This window comes from Lissotriton vulgaris, chromosome 3_1 (genome assembly GCF_964263255.1).
Source record: "Lissotriton vulgaris chromosome 3_1, aLisVul1.2, whole genome shotgun sequence".
In the NCBI taxonomy this organism is placed as follows: domain Eukaryota; kingdom Metazoa; phylum Chordata; class Amphibia; order Caudata; family Salamandridae; genus Lissotriton; species Lissotriton vulgaris.
The window spans coordinates 1,110,961,322-1,110,987,405 of NC_141689.1; the positions used below are offsets into that span (position 1 = coordinate 1,110,961,322).

The 26,084-nt window shown below is 42.3% G+C and overlaps 1 protein-coding gene across 1 annotated transcript in view; it reads right to left on the reverse strand.

Moving 5' to 3' along the window:
- BANK1 (B cell scaffold protein with ankyrin repeats 1) overlaps positions 1-26,084 on the reverse strand; it is a 2,350,097-nt gene that overhangs the window by 186,198 nt on the left and 2,137,815 nt on the right. The window contains exon 12 of the mRNA XM_086961584.1: positions 18,590-18,768. Coding sequence (XP_086817710.1) covers positions 18,590-18,768 — 179 coding nt within the window. The remainder of the gene's footprint in view (positions 1-18,589; positions 18,769-26,084) is intronic.

Sequence of the window (26,084 nt, forward strand, 5' to 3'; positions counted from 1 at the left end):
AGCTGGAATAGTAATTTTTACCCCTACGCTATCCAACGCTTTCCCTACTGTTGCACTCTCTAGAGTGGGAATAGTAATTTTTACCCCTACGCTATCCAACATTTTTCCTACGTAGGGGTAATTTTTACCCCTACGCTATCCAACATTTTCCCTACGTAGGGGTAAAAATTACTATTCCCACTCCAGAGAGTGGGAATAGTAATTTTTACCCCTACGCTATCCAACATTTTCCCTACTGTTGCACTCTCTGGCATTGGAATATTAATTTTTACCTCTTTGCTATCCAACGCTTTCCCTACTGTTGCACTCTCTGGAGTGGAAATAGTGATTTTCCTCCCTACGCTATGCAAAGATTTCCCTACTGTTGCACTCTCTGGAATGGGAATAGTAATTTTTACCCCCACGCTATCCAACGCTTACCCTACTGTTGCACTCACTGGAGTGGGAATAGTAATTTTTCCTTTACGCTATCCAACGCTTTCCTTACTGTTGCACTCTCTGTAGTAGTAATAGTAATTTTTACCCCTACGCTACCCAACGCTTTCCCTACAGTTGCACTCTCTGGAGTAGGAATAGTAACTTTTACCCCTACGCTATCCAACACTTTCCCTACTGTTGCACTCTCTGGAGTGGGAATAGTAATTTTTTTCCCTACGTTATCCAACGCTTTTCCTACTGTTGCACTCTCTGGAGTGGGAATAGTAAATTTTACCTGTAGGCTATCCAAAGCTTTCCCTACTGTTGCAATCTCTGGAGTTGGAATAGTAATTTTTACCCCTACGCTATCCAACGTTTTCCCTACTGTTGCACTCTCTGGAATGGGAATAGTAATTTTTACCCCTACGCTATCCAACGCTTTCCCTACTGTTGCACTTTCCGGAGTGGGAATAGTAATTTTTACCCCCACGCTATCCAACGCTCACCCTACTGTTGCACTCACTGGAGTGGTAATAGTAATTTTTCCTTTACGCTATCCAACGCTTTCCCTACTGTTGCACTCTCTGGAGTGAGAATAGTAATTTTTCCCCTACACTATCCAACGCTTTCCCTACTGTTGCACTCTCTGGAGTGGGAATAGTAATTTTTACCCCTACGCTATCCAACATTTTCCCTACTGTTGCACTCTCTGGAGTTGGAATATTAATTTTTACCTCTTCGCTATCCAACGCTTTCCCTACTGTTGTACTCTCTGGAGTGGAAATAGTGATTTTCCTCCCTACACTATGCAACGATTTCCCTACTGTTGCACTCTCTGGAATGGGAATAGTAATTTTTACCCCCACGCTATCCAACGCTTACCCTACTGTTGCACTCACTGGAGTGGGAATAGTAATTTTTCCTTTACGCTATCCAACACTTTCCCTACTGTTGCATTCCCTGTAGTACTAATAGTAATTTGTACCCCTACGCTACCCAACGCTTTCCCTACTGCTGCACTCTCTGGAGTTGGAATAGTAATTTTTACCTCTAAGCTATCCAACGCTTTCCCCACTGTTGCACTCTCCGGAGTGGGAATAGTAATTTTTACCCCGTCGCTATCCAACACTTACCCTACTGTTGCACTCACTGGAGTGGGAATAGTCATTTTTCCTTTACGCTATCCAGCGCTTTCCCTACTGGTGCACTCTCTGGAGTGAGCATAGTAATTTTTCCCCTACACTATCCAACGCTTTCCCTACTGTTCCACTCTCTGGAGCTGGAATAGTAATTTTTACCCCTACGCTATCCAACGCTTTCCCTACTGTTGCACTCTCTGGAGTGGGAATAGTAATTTTTACCCCTACGCTATCCAACATTTTCCCTACTGTTGCACTCTCTGGAGTAGGAATAGTAACTTTTACCCCTACACTATCCAACACTTTCCCTACTGTTGCACTCTCTGGAGTGGGAATAGTACGTTTTTTTCCCTACGTTATCCAACGCTTTTCCTACTGTTGCACTTTCTGGAGTGGGAATAGTAAATTTTACCTTTACGCTATCCAAAGCTTTCCCTACTGTTGCACTCTCTGGAGTTGGAATAGTAATTTTTACCCCTACGCTATCCAACGCTTTCCCTACTGTTGCACTCTCTGGAGTGGGAATAGTAATTTTTACCCCTACCTTATCCAATGCTTACCCTACTGTTGCACTCACTGGAGTGGGAATATGTAATTTTTCCCCTACGCTATCCAACGCTTTCCCTACTGTTTCACTCTCTGGAGTGAGAACAGTAATTTTTCCCCAACGCTATCCAACGCTTTCTCTACTGTTGCACTCTCTGGCGTTGGAATAGTAATTTTTACCCCTACGCTATCCAACGCTTTCCCTACTGTTGCACTCTCTGGAGTGGGAATAGTAATTTTGTACCCCTACGCTATCCAACGTTTTCCCTACTGTTGCACTCTCTGGAGTTGGAATAGTAATTTTTACCCCTACGCTATCCAATGCTTTCCCTACTATTGCACTCTCTAGAGTGGGAATAGTAATTTTTATCCCTACGCTATCCAACGTTTCCCCTACTGTTGCACTCTCTGGCGTTGGAATATTAATTTTTACCTCTTCGCTATCCAATGCTTTCCCTACTGTTGCACTCTCCGGAGTGGAAATAGTGATTTTCCTCCCTACGCTATGCAACGATGTCCCTACTGTTGCACTCTCTGGAGTGGGAATAGTAATTTTTACACTAACGCTATCCAACGCTTTCCCTACTTTTGCACTCTCTGCAGTGGGATGAGTAATTTTTACCCCTACGCTATCCAACGCTTTCCCTACTGTTGCACTCTCTGGAGTGGGACCCCTACGCTTTCCAACGCTTTCCCTACTGTCGCATTTTCTGGAGTTGGAATGGTAATTTTGACCCTTACGCTACCCAACGCTTTCCCTACTGTTGCACTCTCTGGAGTTGGAAGAGTAATTTTTACCCCTACGCTATCCAACGCTTTCCCTACTTTCGCATTCTCTGGAGTTGGAATAGTTTTTTGACCCTTACGCTATCCAACGCTTTCCCTACTGTAGCACTCTGTGGAGTGGGAATAGTAAGTTTTACCCCTACGCTATCCAATGTTTTTCCTACTGTTGCACTCTCTGGAGTGGGACCCCTACACTATCCAACGCTGTCCCTATTGTTGCACTCTCTGGAGTTGGAATAGTAATTTTTACTCCTACCCTATCCAACGCTTTCCCTACTGTTGCACTCTCTGGAGTGGGAATAGTAATTTTTACCCCTACGCTATCCAAGACTTTCCCTACTGTTGCAGTCTCTGGAGAGGGAATAGTAATTTTTACCCCTATGCTATCCAACGCTTTCCTTACTGTTGCACTCCCTGGAGTGAAACCCCTATGCTATCCAACGCTTTTCCTAATGTTGCACTCTCTGGAGTTGGAATAGTAATTTTTACCCCTATGCTATCCAACGCTTTCCCTACTGTTGCACTCTCTGGAGTGGGAATAGTAATTTTTACCCCTACGCTATCCAACGCTTTCCCTACTGTTGCACTCTCCGGAGTGGGAATAGTCATTTTTACCCCCACGCTATCCAACTCTTACCCTACTGTTGCGCTCACTGGAGTGGGAATAGTCATTTTCCCTTTACGCTATCCAGCGCTTTCCCTACTGTTGCACTCTCTGGAGTGAGAATAGTAATTTTTCCTCTACACTATCCAACGCTTTCCCTACTGTTGCACTCTCTGGAGCTGGAATAGTAATTTTTACCCCTACGCTATCCAACGCTTTCCCTACTGTTGCACTCTCTGGAGTGGGAATAGTAATTTTTACCCCTACGCTATCCAACATTTTCCTTACTGTTGCACTCTCTGGAGTAGGAATAGTAACTTTTACCCCTACGCTATCCAACACTTTCCCTACTGTTGCACTCTCTGGAGTGGGAATAGTAATTTTTTTCCCTACGTTATCCAACGCTTTTCCTACTGTTGCACTCTCTGGAGTGGGAATAGTAAATTTTACCTTTATGCTATCCAAAGCTTTCCCTACTGTTGCACTCTCTGGAATGGGAATAGTAATTTTTACCCCTACGCTATCCAACGCTTTCCCTACTGTTGCACTCTCTGGAGTGGGAATAGTATTTTTTACCCCTACGTTATCCAACGCTTACCCTACTGTTTCACTCACTGGAGTGGGAATAGTAATTTTTCCCCTACGCTATCCAACGCTTTCCCTACTGTTTCACTCTCTGGAGTGAGAATAGTAATTTTTCCCCAACGCTATCCAACGCTTTCTCTACTGTTGCACTCTCTGGAGTTGGAATAGTAATTTTTACCCCTACGTTATCCAACGCTTTCCCTACTGTTGCACTCTCTAGAGTGGGAATAGTAATTTTTATCCCTACGCTATCCAACGTTTCCCCTACTGTTGCATTCTCTGGCGTTGGAATATTAATTTTTACCTCTTCGCTATCCAACGCTTTCCCTACTGATGCACTCTCTGGAGTGGGACCCCTACGCTTTCCAACCCTTTCCCTGCTGTCGCATTTTCTGGAGTTGGAATAGTAATTTTGACCCTTACGCTACCCAACGCTTTCCCTACTTTAGCACTCTCTGGAGTGGGAATAGTAAGTTTTACCCCTACGCTATCCAATGTTTTCCCTACTATTGCACTCTCTGGAGTGGGACCCCTACGCTATCCAACGCTGTCCCTATTGTTGCACTCTCTGGAGTTGGAATAGTAATTTTTACTCCTACCCTATCCAACGCTTTCCCTACTGTTGCACTCTCTGGAGTGGGAATAGTAATTTTTACCCCTACGCTATCCAATGTTTTCCCTATTGTTGCTCTCTCTGGAGTTGGAAGAGTAATTTTTACCCCTACGCTATCCAACACTTTCCCTACTGTTGCAGTCTCTGAAGAGGGAATAGTAATTTTTACCTCTATGCTATCCAACGTTTTCTCTACTGTTGCACTCTCTGGAGTGGGGCCCCTACTCTATCCAACGCTTTCCCTACTGTCGCATTCTCTGGAGTTGGAATAGTAATTTGACCCTTACGCTATCCAACGCTTTCCCTACTGTAGCTCTCTCTGGAGTGGGAATAGTAAGTTTTACCCCTAAGCTATCCAATGTTTTCCCTACTGTTGCACTCTCTGGAGTGGGACCCCTACGCTATCCAACGCTGTCCCTATTGTTGCACTCTCTGGAGTTGGAATAGTAATTTTTACTCCTACCCTATCCAACGCTTTCCCTACTGTTGCACTCTCTGGAGTGGGAATAGTAATTTTTACCCCTACGCTATCCAACACTTTCCCTGCTGTTGCAGTCTCTGGAGAGGGAATAGTAATTTTTACCCCTACGCTATCCAATGCTTTTCCTACTGTTGCACTCTCTGGAGTTGGAATAGTAATTTTTACCCCTATGCTATCCAACGCTTTCCCTACTGTTGCACTCTCTGGAGTGGAAATAGTAATTTTTACCCCTATGCTATCCAACCCTTTCCCTACTGTTGCACTCTCTGGAGTTGTAATAGTAATTTTTACCTTTACGCTATCCAACGCTTTCCCTACTATTGCACTCACTGGAGTCGGAATAGTAATTTTTACCTCTACTCTATCGAAAACTTTCCCTACAGTTGCTTTTTCTTGAGTGGGAATAGTCATTTTAAGTTCTACGCTATCCAACGTTTTCATTACTGTAGTTTAAAAAAAATGTAACTATGTTTATTTTATTTATAAGTATTATTTACTTTCTTTCACACATATTTTTAACATCAATATTTTTGTTTCAATGTTTTTGTACTTACCAGGTTGAAGATAGGATGTCTGTATTCTTGCCTTCGATATTCCTGCGTCGATATTTCTGGAGGTCGATATTTTGTAGGTCGACATTCTGTCAGTGATTCATTATTCGGTCTTAGAAAGTATTATACATTTTTTTATTGGAGAATTATCTATCTCACTGACGTCTGGAAGTAGCCTTTAAAGGTACATTGGGACTGCAGACTGCATGCTTTCAACCAACTGAGCAAGACTCTATGGGGTCATTACAATGGCGGGAAGTCCGCCACCGCTAGGCTGGCGGTGAGGACCACCCGCCCGGGGTGGCAGACTTTCCGCCATCACCCTGAATATTCCCACCGCCAAATTAGGATGGCGGTGGGAATGGGAAACATACCACGGCGGACGGAAAGACCGTCCGCCGTGGTCCCACAAGGCGGGCCTTTTCCACCCACCCTGCGGGACCAGGTACAATGGGTTAATAGAGGCGTTGCCATGCAGGCACCGCCATGGGTATCAGAATGCCTGACTATTGCGGCAGAGTTTCTGCCGCAAAAAGACAGGTGGAGAGTGCCTTGGGGGCCCGTTGCGGGCCCCCAGGAGGGTGGGGGTGGGGTGCTGCACGTGGGGTACCTATGGTACCCCCCTGCATGTGTATGTACGAGGTGGCAGGCAACGCATGGTGCCTGCCACGTTGTACATGCACATGCAAAACCTGTATTTTTAAATTGTGGCGGGTGCTGCCACCCGCGGCAATGTAAACATACAGGATGCGCCCGCCGGTGTGGTGGGCGCATCCTAATTTGTTTTGCGGGACCGCCGTACCTATGGCGGGTGGTCCCTTTTGCACCAACGATGGGGGGAGGACTTTGTCCGCTCGCCATCAAAATCAGCCCCTAAGTGAGGCATGACTTAAAAGCATCAGACCTCTTCCAGCTGTCAATCATGAAGAATGATACCTAAAGCAATAGAATTGCTGCAAGCTTGACCCAGCTGATAGAGAATGGAACAAAACACCCTGTGGCTTATATTAGCCAGCCATTGATGCTAAGAAAACAGAATTTGGTGGTCTTTAAAAAGGAATGTTTTACAATCATGCAGAGGTTGAAAAGGTTGTGTCCCTGTTTATTTGGGACAATCTTCACTATCAACATGGATCACAAGCCTTTGAAAAGGCTGATGACCATGAAAGGGAATAATCCAAAATTGCTCCAGAGTGTCATCTACTTCGATTGCACCCTGCCATGGGGAACAGGGTCAAGCCTTCCTATGAAAATATGGATGGTTTTTGCCTGGAAGCTCAACTCTTCTGTTAGAGAGTATTTCCCAGTGTCAGTCTAATTTGGAAAGGGCATACTACAAGTACAAAAGTCTGTGGCAACATGCAGTTGGCACTCCTAACTTTTTTGCTTTAGAAGGTTTGTCTGTCTTTTTTATTTTTCACACAATTTGAAATGCCGTAGTTCCTATGGTCCCTCCCAACCCTGTGGGTTTTGAAAAAGGGTCACCCCTTTAGAAAGACCTTAGATCAAAATACCCTATAGATCCCAGATTATTGTTTTTTGAGGTGTCAATGTGGCACCCAGGTGAGCTGTATATCGGGCTGTAAGTCAGAATATCGACCAAAAAATATTGTGGTGCAGTAACAGTGTTATCAAAATATCAACAATAAAAATATTGACATTACATATAATGTAAAGTACAAAGATATCAGCTAAAAATATTGCCTACCAAAATATTAAAATTATAGCAATAAAAAGGTATATTTAATTGTAAGTAATAGTATCTAAACTTAAAATATAACTGCATATTTTTTGGGGGGCTCAAATGTACTTTCCTAAACCTAGTTCAACATAAGTTTAGACAGTGCATACATTAGAGGAGGTCAGATTTAATATTGATGGAATAGAGCAAACAAAGTGCAAATTATTCTAGAATTAGATTGCATGCTGGACGCCTGCTACTGGCCATAGAGAAGGGGAAGAGGTTGAGGTATCCCATCATGAAGGATGCCCTTGTCAGTAAGTATGAATTCACCCCAGAGGGGTGCAGGTTGAAATACAGGGGCAGTCAGAAACTGTGTCACCAGTCCTGGGAGGATTTTGTGGGGCCTTTTGAAATGTTTGTAAAAAGTACAGTTGTTTTTTAAGGTTTCTTTTTTAACAATTTCATACTTTTTTTTCACAGCAACCTGGAAAGAAGGAACTAGCTTCAGACTGTGAAAAACATGAAGGTTCAACGGGGAGCTAAGAAAATAATTAAATATTTCTGATGAGTGTACTTTCCACATCTATGTCATTCAAACTGCAGTACTTGCTGCTTTATCCTTTTTTTCCACAGTGTATTTTGGAATGGGACATGTAATATACTGTTCTATGAAAGAAAGTACAGACTCATCTGTATCTATTCCAAATTGAGGTGCATCTAAAACCCAGAACTGCGTAGGAATTTGATAAGCTCCTCTTGCTTAGTACTCTTTTTGTGAAAAGAAGAGAGTAATTTCTCTAAGAAGTGGATTGTTATTGTTTCAGATGAAGGACAGTATGATTTCAAATATGTGATTAAAGTACCTGCAAAAGTTTGACAGATGCATAGAGTAGAGCAAAGATCTACTGGTGCCTCAAATTTGATGTCTTTAATGTTACAGTTTGTTTCTGTGAAAAAGTCATGTAGGTCATCCCATATACATTCTGCACAGTTAGAAAGCAAGTTTTTTTGTACAATCTTTATGATTGTTTTTTCTCCACTGTTCCTTGATGAGTCTTTCAACAGTACATCACTATTGGTGTACGAGTATTGAACCTGAGAACAATAAAACAGAGAAAAAGCACCAATAAAGGACATTTTTATAGAGAGATGCATGTGGTATTTCACACAATGAGTAAGCATCTCACTTAAATTTTTTGAGGTGTGTGGGATTATACTGACTGCAGCAGATGGTTGTTCTCCCAAGGGTGCTGTACACATGAACTATCCTGCTGCACCTAGTTTGTCCCGCATCATTTCTTTTTACCCCTTTCTGGAACTGGTTTTAAGTGCTTCCACATGGAAGTCGCCCCATGTAAAAAATGTTTGTAGTGCCCCTGGATAACTGCTTCCTGCAAATATAGCAGTACAGATATTTTATCTGTAACCTTTTTTCCCTTGACGGTATTGTAAGATGCTTCAAAGCATCACTTTGTTTTGTGCTTCCTGAGGTACTTGTGCACAAAAGTGAATTTGTAAATAGTTAAATAAGTTATGTTATGTTTATTTGTTGATTGTTTGGTTTAAATTGTTTTGTAATGTGTTGATAAAATGTATTTGAAAAGTTATAAATATGTATATTAGTAACAACTTATGGGCACAAACACACCCCTACAGGTACTCATACATGAACTCGCACACCTATAGAGTCATTTACACAGGTACTGATACACCCACACATATACTCATACATCCACTCAAATTCCCATACAGTCGGTAACGCACACCTTTTGAACATGCAAAATGCTATTAAGACAGACTCACACACATACAGCCATTCACACACCCACTCATACAGTTATTCACACACCAAGCCACACACTGATACAGCAACTCATACACCCAGTTATACACTGATAAACTCACCAACACACCCAAACAAATACACCAATACAGCTACTCACATACCCAGTCATGCACTGATGCACCCAGGCACTCACCGATACAGCCACTTAGAGACCCAGACTCACACTGATGCAGCCTCTGAAAAACACATACACATACTGATACAGGCAGTTACACACCCACCCACATTCTAATACAGACACTAAAACACCCAGCCAAAAATAATGCATGCAATAAGACACCCATGTGCACACTAACACACACAATGACACACCCAGGCATACACAGATGCATGGACTGAAACAGCCAGGCATACAGCAATGCAGACATTGACACAACCAGCCAAACACTAATGCATTCAATAACACACTTAGGCACACACTGACACATCCTGGCATTCATTAGTGCAGACACTGACACACCCAGGAATACACCACAGCAGACACTGACACACCCAGCAAAACACAAATGCACCCAATAACACACCCAGGCATATACTGATGCACACAATGACACACCCACTCTCACTCCAATACAATCACTAAGCCATTAAAGAAACCGGGTTAGCTCTTTGTTTGACCCGATGATGGTTCTAACAAAACGTAAACAGGGTACTAAAAAAAGGGGAAGGTAGTGGAATGCAAAGAAGCAATGAGTTTCATAGTTCAAAAAACAGTAAGCATAAAAAAACTAACAGTAATGCTTCTTCTCTGTGTCCAAGAATGCACCCACAGAAGACATTTTTACAATGACAAGCATGTGTCATTTTGCACAGAGAGCAACCATGTCATTCAATTCTTCCTAGGCAGCTGATATTGTAATGACTGCAGCTGATGATAGTTCTCCCAAGGCGGCTGAAGAGGTAGACTGTGCTGCTGCACCTGTTCTCTCCCGCACCATCCTGTTGTAGACACTTTCATAAAATATTTTTAGGTGCTTCCACATAGAACTTGTCCCTTGTGAATACTTCTTTGCAGTCCCTACTGGATAACTGCTTGCCGCAAATCCTGCACTGCACATATTTAGCATTAACCTTCTTTTCCCCAGAAAGGATTTGTAAAGTACTTCCAGACATCACTTTCCATTCTTCAGGGTGGCGTATCTTTGTCCTCGAATACTTCGATGAGAACCTGCCCAAGGGATTACTGATAGGATACAGCGAGAATCCCCTGCAATTGCTTACTAGAAAAAAAAATATTTCTCGAGACCCCTCACTGCACCGCCCGCCACAATGTTAAAAACAAATGCACGCATTTGCATAATCGCAGCGGCAGGCACCGCGCGGTGCCTGCCGCTGCGATTATGCAAATGCAGGGGAGTACCCACCCGTGTGCCACCCCCCTTTGGCCGTCACTCTGGGGGCCCACAGGGGCCCCCCAGAGTGAACACCGCATGCCTTTCCGTGGCGGCATTGCCGCCACGGAAAGGCATTGAAAAATGCCTATTCGAATATGGCTGGCGGTGTCTGATAGACACCGCCACCATGTTATCCCTTTTCCGCCCCGGCCGCAAGGCGAACGGGGCGGAAAACAGGTGGGCGGTGTTTCCCACTGCTGCGGTCCCCTCCGCCATCGTAATATGGTGGGGGGAATGCAGGGAAGGATGTCGGGCGGATTGCCTCCGCCAGGGTGGCGGTGGCCACCGCTACCCTGGCGGAGGCAATCCGCCCGACATCCTAATGGAGCCCCTAAGTGAAGTTAAGGGAAATTAAAAAACCTGACTAGTGGGCCACTATTTTATTCCCGCCCCTAGTTCGCAAGGTTAAAATCAGGCGTTATTACTGAAAAATTAGACCATAATGAGTCTGGTTGTCTCAGTAATAGATAGCCAACATGTTTCGAACCGTTCCCCTATTGGCTTTTATGAGGACTCCACAGGGGCCAGCCCCATGTGTATCACTCCTAACCAATCTTATAATAAGGACACACTTATGCATACTTAGGGCCCGATGTAGGTACCAAATACCGGTCGGAAACGGCCGATTTCGGCCGTTTCCGACCGGTATTTGGCCTACTGAGATGTAGGGGACCTTTTTTTGTCCGATTCGGTATTTTATCGATTCGGTAAAATTACCGAATCGCAAAAATACAGAATCGGTAATTTTACCGATTTTTTAAATTTGAGATGTAGGTGGGACTACTTTCAGTCCCACAGGCCCTTCAGATTCGGTATTTTAACACCCAATCCAATTGGGTGTTAAAATACCGAATCCAGGTGTGCATGCACATGTGTGCATGCACACCTATGCCATGTGACAGACAGACATGCCCTTAGGGCATGTCTGTGTGCCACATGGCTCGCATGCCTTTTTTTGGGGTGCTGGAGGGTGTCAAAGTTCAAAGTGACACCCCCTGCACCCTTGCACAAATCGGTAATTACCGAATCGGTAACCGATTCGGTAATGCCCATTGATTCCTATGGGCTTCAAGGCCCATAGGAAGCAATGGGGGATACCGAATCGGTATTTATAGAATCGGTAAATACCGAATCTTACAGATTCGGTATTTACCGAATCTGAAATACCTACATTTCCCCCCCTCTAATTTACCACTTCATAAATACCGATTCGGTATGATTCAGTATTTATGAAGTGGTAAATGTAGATTTACCTACATCGGGCCCTTAATGCTCATGCACTATGTATACATATGGTTTGGTAATGAAATATCCCATATTTAGGAATCTCTATGCTATTGCGTCATGGTCAAAACCAGGGTCTAGGGGCCTGGAGTCAAACCTTCATCAAAGTCGCCTCAGACTAATGCACCTACTTCTTGGCCATATTTAATAAGGTCTTGTTGTTCAGTAATAACCCCTGATTTGAATTTGGCGGGAATAAAATAGTGGCCCACTAGTTAGGTATTTTTAATTGCCCTTTTCCACTCCCCCTTTTTTTATTCAATTTTATAAGGCACTCAGCTACCCAAGGGTTTCCCGGCGCCGCCTGTAGAGGTCAGAAACAAATACGGAAGGAGGCCTATTGATTAAAAAGCCAGGTCTTCACCATCCTACGGAAATGCACAAAACTAGGTTCATATATTAAAAACAGAGGAAGATAATTCCATAAAGTAGGCCCTAGGTAAGAGAAGGAACAACCGCCTACTCTAGATAATCTGTATCTAGGGACCGCAAATTTTGTCTGACTAGCTGAACGAAGAGAACGAGGAGGAACATACAGTTGAGTAATACATCTCAGATATTGGGGAGCCTTACCCATTTTAATCTTGTACATATAGGTTAAGGTCTTAAATTTAATGCGATTCTCCACTTTCAGCCAGTGGAGATCGCGTAAGGAACTAGACACAGAAGAGAATTTGGGAATTTGGCAGAGCAGTCGGGCAGCAGCATTTTGAACAATTTGTAAGTTATGAATCACCTCCTTATTAGCTCCAAGAAAAAGTATGTTGCCGTAATCCAGGTGAGAAGTAATCAAAGCCTGTATGACAGTACTTTTTGTAGATTCCGCAGCATCTATAAAATCTTTTTGAGCCATCTAAGAATGGCAAAACAAGTTGCAGCTACCTTATGGCTTGAAGCCTCATTGAAAGCTGATCGTCAATTACAAAACCCAGATTGCGGGCTTGTTTAGTGGGCTGAGGGGTAAAACCCAATTCAGGAGGCCAGTGTTGGGGGCCCCAAAGTTCTTTATTTTTCCCCAGAATGAGCACCTGTCTTTTCTCCATTAGGCTTAAGTGAATTGACTTGCGTCCACTGCATGATTTTGCTCAATCCATCCCAAAGGCTCCTTTAGCAGAAAGGGAAAAGATTATTTGGGTGTCGACAGCATAGGAAAAAATTGTCAGCCCCGCCTCCTCCGCAATATCAGCCAATGGATTAACATAAATGCTAAACAATAACGGGCTGAGAGTCGAGCCCTCTGGCACCCCATAGGGACCCTTTACGTCACTTAGTCCACACCAAGTAAGTGCTCCTTCGTAATCACTAAGTCGCAGCACGCCTCAATGCGTAGAGGATTGGGATGAACCCCAATGATGAAGCATGCTACTTAGGAGTAACCCTGGTGGGTGAGATGTCTCTAGAAAAAAAGTATTTTTTCTAGTAAGCGATTGCAGCGGATTCTCGCTGTATCCTATCACTAATCCTTTGTGCAGGTTTTTGTTTGTCATATGTCAGTAAGGAGGATAAACCTAGCCTCTACCTATACCTCCGCACTTTTTTTGCGTGTATCTTCTTCCTCATAAGGTTGTGGGTGATCATCCTGCACTGAAGATGTAGCTTCAGCCATTCTGTAAAAGCAGAACACCACTGGTCCTTAATCCTCCTTATAGAGACTTCACTGGACAACTGACTGTTTTTGAGTGTGGTTTTCCACGTATATGGGTGGAGCACTCATACATCCAGTCACAAGACAAGGTTGGGTGTGGTTTCGAGCAAATTTGTGAATACAGTGCGTAGATTCACAGGTTTTACAAACTCATAAAATGGGTAATTGTTTTAAAAAACATATATAAAATGGTTTATATATACTTATAAATATGCTCACACTGATGTCATTAATGAAAACGCAGGGGTGTACATATCTGTCCCGTCTATGTTTTCGGACCCGCAAAAATACTGCGGCACCCAAAAAATAATAAAAAATAAAATAATTGCTGAATTACATTAATGAAAACTTTATATATTTAAGTACATTTGTGTTTTTAAACATATATAAATTATATCTATAAAAGAAAGAATGACTGAAGTAAAAAAATAAACTAAACCAAAAATTGAAATAAATTGTAGTACACAAACATCATTAGGGATCTCCATTGGCTCCCGATACGCAGCCGTATCAAATTCAAATCGCTGTGTATTGTTTACAAGTCACTCAATAATCAAGGTCCCCACTTTCTCAAACAGAATCTTCTCCATGTCCCAACCCGATCTCTTCGTTCCTCTATTCAGAACTTCTTGGCTGTGCCTCGCACTAGAACAGTCACCTGGGGCGACAGGCGTTTCCTGGTTGCCACCCCTAGACTCTGGAACACCCTTCCTGCACATATCCGAGCAAGTCCCTCCCTGTTCACATTCCGCAAACAGCTAAAGACGTGGTTATTTGACCAATAGCCTTGTATATCTTCTTTACCCCAGTTGCTGATCCATCCCTTAATTAGCGCCGAGACGCCCACGGGTATTCGCCGCGCTCTACAAATGTCAATAAATAAATAAATAAATACACCTGGGCCCAGATTTACTAGATTATCACGCAGTGCAGCAGCCGCAAATGCTGCGCTGCGTGAGAAGGAGAGAACAGAAGAGTGCCATATTTGCAGAAATTTGCCATTCTCTTCCCCTCTCCCTAGTGCCTATGCAGAAATGTGCTGCCGTGCACTGCTCCACGGACACACTTTGCACCATAGTGCAAGTGTGTCTCTGTAAGTCTCGTAAGTCTCGTATAGGATACCCTTCCAGTACAAAATACAATGCTTAGATTAACTTTTAACCTTTTTTCACTTTGTATGTGTGCTGTACAGTGCATCACACATACTAAGTAGGAAAAGCAAGGAGAAATGAAAGCATTTCTCTTCCATAGAGCCTATTTAAAATGGGCACAGTTTTATACTGCAAAATCCTGTCTACTTTTTTAAGTAAGTCTTGCGTCAAAAGCCTTGGGTGGTTGCAGGGGAATGTCCATGTACCACCCATGGAATGCCCCCTTTGCGCTAAGTAATGCAAAGCAATGGTATGTCCTGCTTTGAGTTACTTTCAAGTGATTTTAGGTAGCGTTGATGTTTGTCACTATTGTGACGCAAACATGGTGTCAACTTTTAGTACATATACCCCCAGTAATAGAAATAAACCCTACGAATTAACAAAAAAAACTAAACATTACAGGGACATAACACTTTAGAAAAGGAATTTGAAAAACCTTAGAAATTCACTGAAAAACCAAAGGTTACAGAGATGTTATAGTTAGGAAATGGAATTTAAAAGACCTTAGAAATTCACTGAAAAACCCAAAGGTTACAGGGACATTATAGTTAGGCTCAGATTTCACTCGTACAAAACCAATGAATTACAACAATTATAGTTACCTGAGCTAAATATAACTTACGCCCCTGCAATGAACTTCTTATCACTTCACATATTACATTACCCGTGACATGACATTATTTATATGATACACTTACTTGCAAAATACTTTCTTTTTCGTTGTAAAGTCGTGCGTGGTAAATGCATATCCATGGTAAAAAAAATTGTAAAGACAATAATGGTAAAGGCACATTCGTTGTACAGGAGTCATTGTCAAGGTAAGACATCGTTAAGGCATTATTGTGTAGGTTGTTTCCCCTATCACCCATGCCGCTATATCACAACATTCAACAGCACATCACCACCAATATCAAATATCACCACCACCACAATACGTCCACAACAAAAACTACCTTTAGTAGTTTCTACAATATCAGTACTTTCTATATCAAAAATACCAATGCCACTAACACAACCACAGATGGGCTACCACCAATGTGACCACCAACAACAATACAACCAACACCAATTTTCCATAACCTTCACCACCAAAGCCAATAACAATCCGGCTCCATCATCACTACCAATACTAACCCCAATATCGCCCGCACAATACCACCTCCAATACCAACACTAATACCACCATCATCACCAGTACCACCACCAATAATACAATAACACACAATAACAATATCTCCACCAATACCATGAAAAAGTAAATGAAAAATCTGGGACTGAAGCACTACTTTCATTGGCATTTACCAATGTAGTAAGATTCTTCAATCAAGTGACAAATTATACATTGGTCCTGCAAAAAGACATCAAATAAGAGTGTGCATGTGGGGGGGGGGGTTCCTTATCAAGCTAGTGCTTTGTGGAATATGTTTTGAGTGTTCTTAAGCCTGATTTAATACTTACTCCTGCTCAGAAAATCTCTGGTGACTTTCTTGTTCTGAAATATCCAAATATGTCATGTATTATTATATCCTACAAGCCTTTGCTGCTAATGCAGCTTAAGCGTTTTTACCCTGTGTGTTGTGATAATGATGATGATGTCTTTTCATCCTGTCTACCTCTATCTCTATATTAATGTATGTTGTGTAGCTATGTGTGTGACATGCATAGCGCTAGCCCTTTCTTAAAATGTGACCCCAATCACCTGCAAACTCCTGACAAATGTCCTGTCAACGGGCCTTTGTGGCTACAAGGAGCCTCAATCATTGAACATCATTTATGGGCACTCACCAACCAACTGAATCAGTTCTCCCCTCCATTGCTTTCGTAATTTTCACAAGACTCTCTTCTATTCATCGTGTTCTCTGAAGTAACCAAAAAGGTTACACACAGTGCACTTTAAAACTCCCACATAAATAAATATTCTGGCTACAAAGTAAGGGAGCACTGCATATGAGGGAGTTTAACTTTGATAGCACAGAAGAAGGTAGTGATTGGATATCAGGAAAGGGGGACAGAAGGTTCAGGGAAGTCTCATGGTTCTGTCAACAGTAAGAGCTCCAGCAAACAGGACTAGTGTCAATATCCTTTATTCCCAAAGCCTGTGGGGACCGACAATGTGGATCACACCATCCTTAGAGGTGGAGAAGAGACCAGACAATAGAAAGTAGGGGAGTCTTCCACAGTGCAACTGCACCCACTGTAAAGGAACTATAAGTGATACTACTTCCCACTTGCAAAAAAAAAACAATAACTACTGCATATATGTGTCATGATAGGTATACACCTGTTACAACGCATTTTTTACAACGCACTACTGTTACAACGCATCTATTACAACGCAGATACTGTTACAACTCATGTTTTTACAACGCATTTTTTTACAACGCAGGTACCTTTACAACGCATACCATTACAACGTAAGTATTGGTAAGTATATAATTATATTTTAAATGTTATCTGTTTGGGGTAAAGGGGTATTTTTAGGGTTTAGGGTCAGTTTTGGGTTTTAGGGTAAAGGGGTATTTTTAGGGTTCAGGGTCAGTTTTCAGTTTTTGGGTAAAGGGGTATTTTTAGGGTTCAGGGTCAGTTTTGGGTTTTAGGGTAAAGGGGTATTTTTAGGGTTCAGGGTCAGTTTTCAGTTTTTGGGTAAAGGGGTATTTTTAGGGTTCAGGGTCAGTTTTGGGTTTTAGGGTAAAGGGGTATTTTTAGGGTTCAGGGTCAGTTTTCAGTTTTTGGGTAAAGGGGTATTTTTAGGGTTCAGGGTCAGTTTTTAGTTTTTGGGTAAAGGGGTATTTTTAGGGTTCAGGGTCAGTTTTTAGTTTTTGGGTAAAGGGGTATTTTTAGGGTTTAGGGTCAGTTTTTAGTTTTTGGGTAAAGGGGTATTTTTAGGGTTTAGGGTCAGTTTTTAGTTTTTGGGTGAAGAGGTATTTTTAGGGTTCAGGGTCAGTTTTCAGTTTTTGGGTAAAGGGGTATTTTTAGGGTTTAGGGTCAGTTTTTAGTTTTTGGGTAAAGGGGTATTTTTAGGGTTCAGGGTCAGTTTTTAGTTTTTGGGTAAAGGGGTATTTTTAGGGTTCAGGGTCAGTTTTCAGTTTTTGGGTAAAGGGGTATTTTTAGGGTTCAGGGTCAGTTTTTAGTTTTTGGGTAAAGGGGTATTTTTAGGGTTCAGGGTCAGTTTTTAGTTTTTGGGGTACAGGGGTACAGGGTAAAAATAAATTAAAATTAATTTTAAATTAAATTAATTAATTGAAATTAAATTACTTTAATTTATTTTTGGGGTTGAGGGTCAGTTTTGAGTTTCTGGGGTACAGGGTAAAAGTAAAGTAAAATTAATTTTAAATTAAATTAATTAATTGAAATTTAATTAAATTAAATTACATTAAATTATATTTTTGAAAATTAATTTACGATTATAATATCAATATTAATAGATACTTACCAATACTTACGTTGTAATGGTATGCGTTGTAAAGGTACCTGCGTTGTAAAAAAATGCGTTGTAAATACATGAGTTGTAACAGTATTCGCGTTGTAAAAGATGCGTTGTAACGGTATGCGTTGTTACAGTCCGCGTTGTAACATCATATATCCGTCATGATAGGCCATGACCAGTTACCTATGGAAAATTCTGTATCTGTATAATATGTGAGATCTACGTCAAAACCATAGTGGGATTTACTGTGCATTGCTGGGCACTGGGGGTATTAGAGCTTCGGATTTCTGCTACATATGATCACTGGAGGTAAGCTCCCTTTTACAGTATGCTTTTTATATCAGTGTGCAACAAGTGTACAAGAGAATCCTACTGTGTGCAATCAATTAAAGCAGAGTGATTGGTAGAGAAAATGTGATTTACTGTAAGAATGTACCTTCTGAGTTTGATCCGAGCCACTCTGCTCATTCTGCCACTGCTTAAACTTCTCAAGAGCTTCGTCCATAGTCATGAGGCCCTGCTTCACCTTCTCCTGCAGAAGAATAAGCTCCTCCTGCCCTGACGGCAGTGATCCGCGCTTTTCCAGGGTCACATAAGTCTCACTTAGAGGTCGGACTACAGGTAAGCAGGTGGGAGAGAAAATAAGAAGAGCAGAGTCAGCGGCATCACCCTCAGCACTGTATTCTCCAAAGATCACTCTCTGTTCATTGAGAAAACATTCTTCCTGTGCAGTTAGTTTCAAATCCTTCAGTAACTTAGTAATGCAATTTCACCAAAAGTATAGGCGTAGTGGCAATGCCATTTTTGACTAACACTATCATCTGTCCTTAGCTGTAAATATGGAAGTACTTAGTGCAATCACCATTTACCACTTTATTGTGAAAGCAGATTTCTGGAGATGGTCATGTGTTACAAGAATGTTTGGGCATATTTGTTATATAGCATTTTGCTGTGGCCATAATGTGTTCTGCTCCCTTTTGTTCTATTGGTCTTCTATGCTGCATTACTGCATCCTGTTGTTGTATTTTATAGTGATTGTTGTGTTACATTTGGTTTTTACTTTTTTGTGTTTCAATTTTTTACATTTTTGTTTGGTTATTATGTTACTTTGTGTTGTGTCATTAAGCTATGATCTAGACTACAAAGAATGCTACACTCCCGGCCAAAAGCAGCACATTCATTTAAAGTTTCACTGACAAGCAACAGTTTACCTAAGGTGGTAAATAGCACGGTAGCAGCAATTTAAACTATTTAAGATGCCAATCTGCTGTGTTAACCCCACAATATTAGATCACACCCGACAGATTCCCTAAGCTTCAAATGGAAACTGTCACCTTTTCAGAGAGACAGAAAGCTGACTGAGTTATGCTCGTACAGGCAGGAGTATTAGGAGTCAAACAAAACCTGTCAAAGAATCTCTTATCTGAGGGTAGAACATGGGACCCTTCCCTGAACCCTAAAATCAGTACGTAATCACAATTACGTTTTACACAATATGATGATTTATTATATGCTAAAGGTCGTATTTACGAGTCTAGTGGCGCAGGGCAGCATTGCCCTGCATCCCAAGGAAAGGGCAGTAAAGCTCAATAATTATCCAATATGACGCATTCCTGTCCTTCCCCCTTGCACCGTTTTGTCTGCCTAGAGCCAATGCAGGCACCCTTGAACTGTGGTGCAAGGGTGCCTGTGTTGCAGGCAGGATTGTTTTTGTGCAGGAAGGGTCACCCTCCTGCACAAAAACAATCCTGATAGGCATTTATGTCTTTCTATGTGTGCTGCAGAATGGAGCATACGTAGAAAGAGGAAAAAAACGAGGAGAAATAGTCATTTTTCTGCTCATTACGGCTCCCCTCGGGAGGAGTATCTTTTTGGCGCATTTACAGGTTAACAATATCTTGTACATCAGGGAATGCATATTAAATCATGGGAGTTGGGTTGGAACACCCAAGCAATGCCTACCCTGCAAGAGTAATACAATGCAGTGATTTGTGCTGTGCTGTGTTACTCCATGTTTTTGAGCCACTCAATACCGCACACAGTGGCTCTGGTTGGCTTTAAAGGTATTACTTAAGGTTTGTGTTGCTCTTGGACCACATTGCGTGGTGCAAGAGTGATGCAAACCGGGTCATAAATATGGCCCTATGTGTTTACAAATCATGTGTACTAGAATGATTGTAAATATTATAAAATAGCACTGCAATTGTAAAACACATATTAAAGGTTAGATGAGCCCAATCATATTGTGTTAGACAACTCATATCAATTATTCTAAACCCTACCAGAAATATAAATAGTGGTCTAACAGCATAATTGTATTAGTCTACTTCTGATAATATGTCAAGTCATGTCATGCCTCCATGGGTACTGTACTGTGCCACCAGGCCTCAAGTCGGGACTCCATTTTTCAGCGTCCCACCAGAAACAGAGCCATGTGTGTTTGTAAGCCCTCCAAAACACTGGTATCTAATTTATCTTTCTGATATCTGGTGTTCTGTAGACCGAAGTGGTATGAGCTGATGCTTGGCTCTTGTTTTTTATATAGGACAGTGAACAATAATTCTTGTTCAAAATATAGGAAATACAAGGAAGCTTACTGCTACTTATCTTCCAGTTCTTTTCTGAGCAGAACTTGCAAACCCATCTCTCTTTCTAGCCACATTTCAGTTGCCATTTTTACAAAAAAGCATCGGAGAATACACCTGATACTTCTCTGGATTAGTAACATGAAGCTTAGAAAAACATGGCAATCAGTCTCAACCTATTGGATGCCCAATTTCAACAGCTCTTTATTAGAACTCAACTGGCCTGCATTTTAGTTCTTTCACAGACCATGTAAACATACAGTAAGCCCTGTGCTGTATGCAGCATTGTAGAACCCATATAAAGGCCATGCCACGCATGTCAAGTCAGCCCAAAACTGTGGAAGAAACCGGTCTTAAATTAGTACTTCCAGTGCTCATTGTTTGTGATACTGCCCATGATGTGATGTGTAAACTAAACTCACAAAAAAAGAAGCTATGCCCAGTTCTGTAGAGAACTGTCAACCTGTAATCTTGAAAATACCCCCTTTGTGACAGCAGAATTACCACATAAGAGGGAGAGAGAGAAAAGAGAGAAAGGGACAGAAAAGAGGTTGTGGATCTCACTTGCTCAATCAGAGTCTGAAAGCAAGCCCACAGGCTTGTCAAAGACTGCCCTCACCCACTAGATAATGGCATTCTTTATCATTGGGCCGCTACATATACCCTGGTGCAGACCAACACTCAGGGTGGAATGATTTTTTAGAGAAAGAATAAAAAGAAAGAGTAAAGGAGATAGTTCTCCAGAATGAGGGATCCCAAAAATGCAGAAAAAAGAAGATTATAAAACTGCCTAAGTGGTAACCATTAAACTAATTTTATTCTAGGTCCCACTTGACAGGATTAAAAATAATTGACGGGTGTGTAGAAGGAGTTACCACTCCAACACATCTTCTGCTCCTACCGACATGTTTCAGCCAATCGTCTTATCCCTACTGGGTCTCTGGCCTTCCTCAGGATTCTGATCCCTCTAGAAGTGCTTCGTTAAATCCACTCCTTACGCTATAGTCAGCATTATTCACATTAAAAAAATTATTTTGTCTTACTTGGTTCCTGTAGAGTAAACATACTCGTCTTTATATATTAGTGGAATGAAAGAAACAACATCAAACAGCATTAATATCAAACCACTATAGCTACAGCTAATCCCGCTCTCTTGTTCAATCACCAAGTGTAATGTACCCATATGGGGCCAATGGCCCTCTGCCGCTTCATTTCACAATTGAATATGCAGCCAGCACCACGTGACAATAATTCTAAAAAAGCGATCACACAGTGAGCTTGGATTAAAAATGGTTTATATTTACATATATACGCACTCTTACCCGAGTTCCATTAGAACTCCTCTCAACCTGGGGCCGGAGTGGAACACCGCTCTGTAGTCGAACTATGTAAGCAAATAACGTAATGAAGAACTATGATCATGGTATATTTGCTTACTGCCATACTCCCAAAGCTCAGAGTATTCCTTCTGAAATGTGAACCTATTGGACATGAGAGACCTTGCTCCTAGTTCAGTGGTGTACCCTTCATCTATGCTCCATGTTTAGTAAAAAACGGGCTCAGACCTATGTGCTGATTAACACGTTCTAGGTTGACTGTCTCCGGAAACTTTTGCTCGTATTCCCTGTCTCCCAAAGTCTTTGCTGCCCTTGACTCTGTATTAATAAAATCATGTATAGCTTGGTGTACGGAGTCTACTAGCCCCAGGTCATAAATCAGGCTCTGTTTTTTTATTTGTTTTATTTTAAAAGTTTTATTTAGCGCTAGCTTGACCCGTAGGTATCAGAGCGCTTTACATACACACTGTGAAAAACAGAAGGACATTACATTACATAGAAGGCTGGCAGTAAGTAAGCAAGCCAAGGATAAAGAACACAGCATGAAAAATAAATAACAGTGCAACGGAGGGGGAGAGAACAATAAAAAGAAAAAGATGATTAGCATAGTCCGTTCACCAACTATCATTGAATGGGAGTCAACTTGGATATTGAAGTCTAGGTTAGTTGACGTTAGTCAGGAAAGTATTTGTTAAGGAGATGGGGTTTCAAGTCCCTTCTGAAACAGGAGAAGGAGGAGTTGCATCTGAGGACTCCAGGGAGAGCGTCCCATATCCTGGGAGCGTTGCCAGAAAACGATCGGTATTGGGTGGTTTTCTTTTTCATTTTCGGCGGAATAAGAAGGAGTGAGTTGGAGCTTCTCAGTGTTCTGGATTGACCTGCTCTTACCAGTTTGTTGTTTAGGTAGTTGTGGGCCGGAGAGTGGAGGGTTTTGTGTGTGATGCAGGCCAGCTTGTAAATACATCTTCCTTCCATGGGAAGCCAATTGAGGGAGTTGAGAGCTGGAGTGATGTGTTCGAAACTTTTTACTCCAGATACAAGTCGCGCAGCCATGTTCAGCACTTCCCTTAGAGGGGCTAGGTGAGCTTTTGGAGTCCCTGTAAGGATGGCGTTCCCGTAGTCGATTTTTAGAGAGAACTAGGGATTGGACTACCGTCTTGAGGTCATCATGGGGAAGAAAAGTTTTCAATTTCTTGAGCGGTTTTAGAGAGAAAAGGGCACTTTTTGTAGAGTTTTTGAAGTGGGCCTCCATTGATAAGTTCTTGTCTAGGGTGATGCCAGGAGACTTAACTGAGTCGGATAGGACGAGCGGCAGTTTAGGACAATAGTTTCTTTTTGGAGAGAATAGGATTAGTTCCGTATTTTCTGGGCAGAGATTTAAGTGGTTAACGTTGGACCAAGTTTGGATCTTGGTTAGAGTGGTATTGAGGTGTTAGATGTCACTGGGAGACTTGATTTTGAAATAGATTTGGGTGTCATCCACGTAAAGGTGGTAATTCACTCCAGCTTTTTTCAAGATGATTGTGAGGGGCTCCATGAAGAGATTGAAGAGGGACGGCAGGGGATCGAGCCTTGTGGGACCCCAAGTGTGACAATTGTTGGCTTTGAGAGACAGGAGTTGATTTTAATTTGCGAGCAAGGTTGGAGGAAGGAGGTGAACCATTTTAGTACTCTACCATTAATGTTGGAGCACTTCGACAAGGTCTCCAGAAGAGCTGGATGATTTACTGTGTCGAATGCTGCAGATAGGCAATAAGGATGAGTAGGCAGGCATCACCATCATCTAAGGCCTTGTAAATGTCATCGGAGACGTTGAGTATAGCTGTTTCTGTGCTGCAGCCTTTCCGGAATCCAGATTGAAAGGCGTCGAGGAGGTTGAACTCATCAATGTGTTTATTGAGTTGGTGGAGAACACATTTCTCCAATGTTTTTGCAAGGAATGGGAGGTTCGAGATAGATCTGAGAATGGTTTGATTTGTCCTAGTTGAAGGCAGTCTGAGACACAGCCTGAGGTGAGAGAGGCGTTGATAATTTTTGTCCACAAAGGGGAAATGGTGTGGTTGAGTTCTTTTATAATTGTGGAAGGGAGGGGGTCCATGGTGTGGGAGGAAGGTTTTAGATTAGAAATTATTTTGAAAACCTAGTTTTCCGACATTAGCTCAAAGTCAGACCAATGTGCATTGTTTTTTAGCTGGAGGGAGGTCTTATTGTCCTTATTCAGAACTTTCTGCTTGGTCAAGGGTGGTTGAAGGGGAGCAGGTTAAGAGGGAATGTGGGTTAGCGGTTTGTATGAAGAATTGATTAATTTTAGAGACTTTATTAGTGAAGAAGATGGCAATTTCTTCACATCGCTCATTGGTGGCTTCGATTTCTTGAGAGGGAGTGCAGTTAGTTTGGCTTTTGACAGAGCTGAAGAGTTCTCTTGGTCTGTTTTTCACCAGATCTAGTTGGCTGTGGTTAAAAGACGCCTTTTCACTGAAAATGTGTTTTTTGAATGCCCACCGAGCAGATCTAAGTTGCGTTAGATGTAAGGTTGAGGTGTTTAGTCTCCAAGACCTTTCCGTTTGTCTGAGTTGATGCCTTTCATCAATCAGCTCCACGTTAAACCAGGGTTTAGATTTGGTTTGCCTCGGTTGTTTGAGTTTGAGTGGAGCTATTTGGTCTAAAACCTCTGTCATATTTTATTTAAAGTGTGTAGTGAGGTCATCAGCCGTCCATGATGAGGGATAGAGTTGGAGATGGGGATGAATCATGGATTCAAGTCCGAATAAAGGTACTTTTTTGATGTTTCTAGTCAAGAGTTTTTGTTTGACATACAAATGGGTTGGCGGCTGATAAGTGTGTCAATCCTGAACAGAATGAGGTGGTGGTAGGACCAGTCAATGGGAGAAATCGCTCTCAGAGAGACCAGTTTGTTGTTGGTAATGATCGCATCTAGTGTTGCACCTTTGATGTGAGTTGGTTTATTGCAGAGTTGTTTAAGGTTATGAATTTCCAGTAGGTTGGATAGGTTCAGGACAGTGAAGTCTTCTGGGTCGTTCCAGTGGATATTGAGGTCACCCAGGAACACGTCTTTGGTGTCTGTCAAGGAGAACCGTGTTATTAGGCCTGTTAGTTCTTCAGAGAAAAGGGTACGTTCTCCAGGCGGATGGTAGATGGTGTGGAGTTTGATGGGTGAGGTGCCCTTGGTAGTGAGTTCGACACCCAGGTATTCAAACGATAGGTATTCTGCATGCTTAAGTTTGGTAATCTGTTTTCTAGCTTTGTGAATGAAGGCTAGTCCCCCCCCCCCCAGTTTTGATCGGCCTGCCTTGTCTGATGATGTTGTACCCTGGAGGGGTGAGAATGTCAAGAATGGGGGTGGAGTGGACATTGAGCCAGGATTCTGTGAGGAAAGCGATGTCAATTTCTTCAGCGAGTAGAGCTTCAGCAATGTCAATGGCGTGTTGTACTGCTGATCTGCAGTTTAGGAGCATGCAAGAGAGAGGACAGGGAACCTCGATGATGGGGGAGTTAGGTGGATAGAGGAGTATTGAGCAGGAGGTTTAGGCGAGAGGATGGTATTAGGGATTCTGTTAGTGCCGATAATAACAGGGATGTGGAAAGTGGCAGACTTCTGGTTGGAAAGCGAGGTAAGAGTCATTGATCTCATCTGGTTTCGGTACCGAAAAGGGCTGGCTTTCCTAGTTGGTTCTAAGTGCCTGACTCGCTGATGGACTGGGGGGTCGAGGGGTGCTCTGTGGGGCCATGGGAGGTGTATTGAGTGGGGCCATGGGAGGTGTATTGAGTGGGGTAGGGGCAAAACTACCCGGGTGGAGGGCGCACAGTGGCTCGGTCCTGTTGAGGAGGTCTTGTTGTAAGTGAAGGAAATAAGCCGCAAGGGAGTTAATTTTCATCTCCATTCTGTTCAGTTGCTGTGCTATTGAGCTGAAAAAGTTTAAGGTTTTAGGCAGGGGTCGAGAATGACTTGGGTCTATGGAGGGAGATTGAACAGTGGTCAGGGATAGGA